Consider the following 7,782-nt stretch of genomic DNA (forward strand, 5'->3'; position numbering starts at 1 on the left):
TTAAATGTGCACTTAAGCATAAAGGCAGCAAAGCAAAATATACTGTATGTACAAAATTTGTTTCATTGACGGTGAAACAAGGTTTGTCGACTTCTGCTATTTTTCTTTTTTGTCTCTGGCAGATAGACTTAAGTTGTTCTTTCAAATGTCCACAGATATGTATGTTTTATGTGTCTTCACGAAAGTATGTAAATAAAGTGCAACTTATATTTTTTGTACGAGCATATGTGTGCAAGTCTATTTGAGATGCATGCAGACTGCTTCCAAGAACTATTCTTCATTAAAAAATTCACAACCGAAACACGCAAATATTATACTTACTTATCATACATAATGCGGGAAATGTGAATTTGTTCGTGGCACGCAATGATTCCATTTTCATCATTTCTGTCATAAGATATGGACTTGCATAAATTTGCCCCTACTTTGCATACAAACAAGTGAGGAGCTGCCTTTTTGCGTGTGTGAATATTGCATGTGTGATTGTAGGCACTTTGAGATCGCAGCCAAAAGAGCGGCTTTAATTACTCAAAGCGTCCGACTGATGACTGGAGCGAAGCGCGCTTCAGTTTATCTACGCCCCATCTCTGCCTCCCCCCTACCTTAACTGGTCGAACGGGCGTTGGGAGATAATGAACGCGCCGATTGCTTGCAATTGATACAATTACATAGATGCAGTAAAACATACAACTTATATTTAAAGACAAGCAAGTATATATGCAATATTCGTACACACTTACATATGTATGTACTTACAAATTTAGGATGCCGCACATTAGGATGAAATTTAATTGGCACATCATATATTTTGCTAAGCGCTTGGAAGTCCTCACCCCCTCCGAATGGCAGATGTTTTTATAAGGAGCCGTTTCTTATCATTAGAAGGTTTCCGATTGTCTGCCAAGGTGCGACCGCTATTAGAAAAAAAATATTTTTTTTTGGGGATGTTACTCGGATGAGGGTTTGAATCTTGGCCTTACTCGGTGCTCGTGTGCAACACTCACCCACATTAGGATGTCTCAACAAAATATATATGACATATATACATTTATCCTTTCCGCCACTATATAAAAATTGTGCTTGGCAAGTTTAACGCTAAGCTGAGGAAAAGGGGCTGATTGGTCCAATAGTCGACTGTTATGTTGTAACATCCATAATGTCGCTTGGGTGTCCTCCGGTCAAAGGAAGAGTAATCAAATTGGTCACATTGTGATAGACGATATATATTCTGGGATCGTTTTGGCGTATGTTAAATCTGAGGAGTATCGACGCGGCTCACTACCAATAAGCCAAGGTACGCATATGGCACTATACAAAAAGGCATCGCGATGAGAGTTGCAACGAACAACCGGCTAGCAATTTTCTTTAAACACACAACTCCAAACCGCCCATCATACCAGTACGGAGCAAGCGACTGGCTGTGGTCATAGACCCACTCTTCACGGGAGCGAAAATCCAAACCGGGAGTACTGGTAGAGGGAGAGGAGATGTTTTTACAACGCTTTTATCAACTTGCAATGTTGTGTGTCCAGAAACTTTCAATGTTGTGGATCCAGAAACTTTCAATGTTGTGTGTCCGACACCATAAAACCTTTGCTTTGAAAAGTTCCTATAAAAAAGCATAGTGCATAGGGCGACATCTGTAGTGAATAGGGCGAGGTAGATGACATCTAGATGTCGCCCTATGTACTACGTTTGCTACAGCGGAAATAGACGACGCGCCATTTCTTTAAATAAAATTAATTAATTCTATTAATATTGTTAAACGACGGCAGTGCGACGTGCAGCGGAAGCGTTTTCTAAAGCTTCTAACAAATAAAAAGCAAAGACTTCGCAAATTATGTATATTTGCAAGTATCAGAAGCTGAAAACTTTATTGAATTTAATAAGTTTTACAATTCATATGAGATTCTCGATTTACAATAAACTTACACTTTATATATCTGCTACGCCCATGCGCTTTTGTTAACAGTCAAAATGGAAAGAACTAAATTTGCTGATATTTGACAGGCGTCGATTGGCGAATAGAAAAAAAAAGAGGATGTGAAAAAATGCGAAATGGGTTGCCAACGCGACCTTTCGCAACATCCCCCTCCGTAAATCTCATGCGGGTACGTGCTTGACGTTTACTACACTTTTCTCAGCCTCGATGTCCAATTTCGCCAACTTCACTATCGGCCGCGTACATAATCCGTTCACTGTCTTCACTACTGCGCTACGGGCTTGCCCGTCATTACCAAAATGAAGGTCAGTCACTACTCCCTTAGGCCACGAATTTCGCTTGGAGTTTTCATCCACGATGACTACTATGTCATTCAATTTGATTGGAGTCGCCGGTGGCTGGTACCATTTTGGGCGTCTGGTAAGACAAGGTAGATATTCCCGAATCCAACGTCTCCAGAATTGGTCGGCCAGTTGACTGGAAATTCGGTAGTTTCTTCGGAGTCCAGATGCGGAGTTATCGTTGCTTGTTATCTCACGAATGCCGCTAGAGCTTCCAAGAAGGAAATGGTTTGGCGTAAGAGCTTCGTGCTCACCAGACTCGAACGGAACGTAGGTCAGTGGCCTCGAGTTCAGAATGTTTTCGACGTCGGCTAAAACCGCCCTTAGCACCTCCTCACGCAAGCCTGCACCTGGCAGAATGTCCATTAAAATTGATTTCGTTGAGCGGATCATCCGCTCCCAAGCTCCTCCCATATGCGGTGAAGCAGGCGGTATAAAGGACCACTCAATTTCAGGATGCCTTTTCTCTATGTCTTCCGACGATATCTTCTCAATCTCATTTAAAAGCATCCTACTAGCGCCACGGAAGTTAGTGCCGTTGTCCGATATAATTCGCTTCGGTACACCGCGGCGACTCACGAACTGTTTGAAAATCAGAAGAAACGACTCAGTAGACAGAGACGACGTGATCTCAATATGAATCGCGCGAGTGGTGAGGCATGTAAATAAGGCGCCCCAACGCTTTTCGCACCTTCGACCGACAGCCACGTCGATGGGCCCAAAATAATCCACCCCTGTGAAGGTGAAAGGTCTGGTAAAAGGTGACACTCGTTCCGTAGGTAGATCACCCATTTGAGGCGGTCGTGGATAAGCCTTGCGATTACGGCACGTTTGACATTTGGCAGCACATTCTTTCACCAGCCTTCTTAGCGCAGCTATGCAGAACCTTTGCCTCATCTCATTAACAACGATTTCATTGTGATGGTGGTGGAACTTTCGGTGATAGAAGTCCACGATTAGTCGTGTTACAGTGTGGTCGCGTGGAAGAATAATCGGACGCTTAACGTCAATCGTCACACCATCAGCAGCGTCAATCCTTCCCTTTACTCGCAGGACGCCCTTTGGATCTAAATACGGAGAAAACTTGAGGAGGGGGGATTTCCGTTTTATTTGCTCACCATTGCGCAGCCGACTAATTTGTTCGTGGAACACTTCCCCTTGACAATTAATCATTATTGCGAGCTCCGCTGAATCCAAATCGTCCTTTCCAAGTAACGCTTCCAATGATTTTGAGCATTGCTTACCTTTTGTTATGAATCGTATGAAACGTAGTATGAATCGATGAGTAGTGCGTAGCTTCTCCCAGCAACTAAATCTATTTGCACCAGGCGTTATTACAGAAGTGTTCATGGTTGTGGTGTCATCGAAGTCAGTGTGATGCAGGTCCTCCGCGGCCTCGTCATCCGCATCTGAAAATTGCAGAACCGGCCAGCTAGATTCCTCCTCTAGCAGAAACTTCGGGCCGCCGAACCAGCGTTGGTTGTCGTCAAAGCCACGGTTATCGCTCCATTTGGTTCCTTCATCTGCGATATTTTCACGGGACGGTACCCACCTCCATTCTTTAATGACAGAGCCTTCAAGAATTTCTCCTACTCTCAGTGCTACAAACTGATTAAACATTCTTGAGTCTGAGCGTAACCAAAATAAAACGTTTTTAGAATCCGTCCAGAAAGTTCTGCGGCTAACTTTGATGGACAGTTCGGATTCAATGAAATTAGCTAGTCGTAGCCCCAGCACCGCGGCACTGAGATAGGTTTTAGCGGCGCAACGTGAGTTTTCGATGCTATAAGCGTACAGCATATTTGCGTATCTACCTCTGAACGCACGTAAGCCAAGGCTGCGTAAGCTTTTATACTGGCGTCCACAAATATGTGCAGTTCATTGATTTTGCTTTTGAAAGCTAGCGAAAAGCAGCGAGGGATTCGTATACCGTTAATAGAAGGTATTCGTCGCACCCATTTAAACCAGTTGTTGCGTTGCTCTTCTTTAATAGGTTGGTCCCAACCGACACCGGAGCGCCAAACGTCTTGTAAAATAATTTTTGCTTGGATAATAGCGAAGCCAAGCAAACCCAATGGATCAAAAATCGTCATTATTGTGCGCAATATTTGCCGCTTAGACAAAACAGTATTTTTATCGAAAATTTCCTTTGGAAATCTTTCAAAAAACGTTAACTCATCTGAGACCGGCTGCCACCACATGCCTAGTACCTTCTCAATAACGGCTTCCGGCTCCTCAAAACATTTGGCATCAGCAGCGTGCTCAGCGTGTAATGAAGCCAGTACCCCTTTTGAATTCGACACCCAATTTCTCATTTGGAAACCGCCTTCTTGGTGAATCCAATGAACAGTAGTTGCAAGGGTAGCTAATTCGTCTTCCGTGTCAGCACTCTGAAGCCAGTCATCAACAAACGTATTTTCAACGATAGCATGCACGTCATCGCGATGATGATCTGCAAAACGCTCAGCATTACGGTTCTTCACATAATTGGCTAATGATGGGGAGCACGAGGCACCGAACGTCATAACGTTCATTACGTATACATCGTAATCACGGGACCTATCACCATTACGCCATAAAAACTTTTGCGCCGTTTGGTCCTCTTTTATAATCCTAATCTGATGGAACATTTCGCGTATATCTCCACAAACCGCGAAGGGTCGTTCACGAAAGCGCAAGAGTATGCCCAGGAGAGACTTCAACAGATCGGGTCCTTTAAGCAGCATGTCGTTCAACCCGATACCACTTACTTTCGCTGCTGCATCCCATACTAATCTCGTTTTATTTTTATTGGCATTAAGAACCGTAAATATGGGAAGGTACCAAGACCTCCCGCTATGTTCTATCTCATTTTTTTCTAGTTTCCGTACATACCCTTTTCGCTCATAATCTTGTATTATATCAATTAAAAAACGATTTGTAGACGGATCACGTTCCATTTTGCTTTCCAAGCATGAAAGCCGACGTATTGCCATTGGAAGCGAATCGGGAAGTTCGACAACATCGTTTTTCCAAAGTAATCCCGTTTCCCATCTCTTTTCAGCAGCGCAGAAGCGCGTGCTATTTTCCATGAGTTTGATTGCACGCTCATCATCCTTGCATAGGAGAGGCTTGGTTGGTGCATATACCCCAGTTGAATCAATCGAAAAGAACGCTTTCATTTGCTGGTCCATACGGTCTTCTGCAGATGGACTGCATTCGCAAGTGTGAAAAACCCGTGATTGCTCGGTACAATTAATTGTACCTCGCCCGTAAATGCTCCATCCAAGACGGCACTTTGCGGCAATAAGGTTGGAGTCTTTATTCTCTCTTATTTCTATAGGAACCCCCACTTTTGCATTGTCTAGACCTATTAAAATTCTTGCCCTGGATCGATTATATGGTCGAATCGGCAAACCCTTAAAATGCGCATTATTGGAAATTGTGTCACTAAAAAGTGATTGCTGGGGAAGCCCGAGATTGGCGACAGTGCGAACATTGATAAGTTTGTACTTTTGAGCAGGTACGACGGTGGAGGAAATAAAGAGGCTAACACATTTTGAGTGTACTTCGCTTTGAGTGATTTCTCCCGTCCAGCGCAAACAAAGAGAACCTACTGGCCCATCTAAGGCGAGCTCGTCTGCCAACTCAGACTCAATTAACGTACATGATGCACCTTCATCGATCAGCGCAAACGTATTTATTGATTTGCTATCGCTATGTAAAGTAACTTCCACGTACCTGAAAAGTGTTCTTTGTTGTTCTTTGTCATCTACAGTAACGGGTTCGTGATATAATGTTGTTTGCTCTCGTTTTTCGATCGCCTCTGATGATGTAGTGTGTAGCAGAGGATTATGGGCCATTTTACAACTATCAACGCCACAGCATTTTTTTGAAGTGCAGCGCCGAATGAAATGAGGTTTAAAGCAGCGCAAGCATAATCTTTTCTCACGAATAAATTTCCACCTGTCATTTTTGGAGAGCGCGATAAACGCATTACAGTCAGAAAGCTTGTGATTTGCCCTGCATTTCACACAGTTAATTGCTTTGTCGGTTGGCATAACTTCGTGTACCATAATTCTTGCTTTATGCGCTTCGCGCCTGCCCTTTTTCATTTCATTGTTGGTGTGATCTGACGCTACCGCTGATGGCTGCAGAGACGTCACCTGGCTCGCACACATAGCAAGACTAAAAAGCCACTCATCGAAAGCAGCAATGTCAGCGCGGCTCAGCGACATGCACTGCTGGCCCCAGCTCAGCCTCTGACTGCATGGTAACTTAGCTACTAACTCATTTAATAAAACCGGATCATTTAAATAGTCGGTTAAGCCTACGGCCTGCATTGTCGCACGGTAGTTTTGTACGGCTAACGAAAACGCAACTAAAGTTTCTAATTTATCCGGCTTGACCGATGGCTCTTCCCTCAGTCTACGCTGCATCGCTTGATGGATAACATCTGGTCTACCATACAACATGCGGAGTGTGTTAATAGCTAAGCCAACCGTAGACGGCACCATAAGTCTACCGCGAACTGCTTCTAAAGCTGGGCCCTTAAGGCATTTTTGCAATCTGATGAGGTTTTCCTGATCGCTGAACCCGCACCGGATTGTAGACTGTTCATAGTTAGTTATGAACAAGGGCCAGTCCTCAGGTCGCCCTGAGAATGTTGGCAGGTCTTTTGTGAGTACTTGGCGACTAGCTATATGCGCCGCAGTTAAGTTGACATCGGCAGCCAATGTGCTCCTACATGTTGGGGTAGCATTTGAATGCATCCCAGACGATATAGTTTGAGCGGGTATAAAATTCGGATAAGAAAATCCTGAAGAACTGACAGATGTTGGCGGGTTATGCATAGCAGTGTACGAAGGGAATTGCTGGAAGGCTGGTGCTATATTGCATAAAGTCGCGTTTGAGGTTAGGTTGGGCAGCATGGTCGTCATGCAATTCGATGAAGTGACGTAAGGAGATGTCACCATGTCGGCGAGGTTAGGGACGACATTGCGCGTGTTCAATGGAAAATATGTCCCTGGCGGTTCCATAGTGTGGGAACCGATAAGTGTGTAAAGCGGCAAGGATCCATACAAAGATGTCGCCATATTCCCAGAAGTGCCCGCAATACTCGTTGACGCAAATTGTGCTGAGTGCTGAACAGGCGTAGATGCGTGATGATTAGGCGCGGTACCAGCGGTGGGCCTTTCAAGGCCTATTGTCGTGGCGTGGCCAATTTTGTCAGCCTCATCTATCGGGATTTCCTGCGGAGTTGCACTTTGCGGTGTTGCTGTGGTGATTGTCTCAGAGTGTGCGGTTTCCTGCGGCGATGTGGTTGCTGGTATGTTCTCCATTGCCACGAGGGATTAAATAGAGTATACTTTTGGTTTTAATAAAGTTTTTCAGAATGTTAAACGACGGCAGTGCGACGTGCAGCGGAAGCGTTTTCTAAAGCTTCTAACAAATAACAAGCAAAGACTTCGCGAATTATGTATATTTGCAAGTATCAGAAGCTGAAAACTTTATTGAATT

The 7,782-nt window shown here is 44.2% G+C and overlaps 1 protein-coding gene across 1 annotated transcript; it reads right to left on the reverse strand.

Moving 5' to 3' along the window:
* Positions 1-4,001: 4,001 nt before the first annotated feature.
* On the reverse strand, positions 4,002-7,604 carry LOC118749359. The gene has a single exon (XM_036484153.1). It carries the CDS (start codon positions 7,602-7,604, stop codon positions 4,002-4,004), a length of 3,603 nt encoding a protein of 1,200 aa, XP_036340046.1.
* Positions 7,605-7,782: the final 178 nt, after the last annotated feature.

This window comes from Rhagoletis pomonella, unplaced genomic scaffold (assembly GCF_013731165.1).
Source record: "Rhagoletis pomonella isolate Grant_MI unplaced genomic scaffold, Rhpom_1.0 Rhpom_scaffold_00015, whole genome shotgun sequence".
Classification (NCBI taxonomy): Eukaryota; Metazoa; Arthropoda; class Insecta; order Diptera; family Tephritidae; genus Rhagoletis; species Rhagoletis pomonella.

Excerpts from the sequence above, each read along its gene's own strand:
- LOC118749359 (XM_036484153.1), bottom strand. The coding sequence starts at position 7,604 with ATGGAGAACATACCAGCAACCACATCGCCGCAGGAAACCGCACACTCT.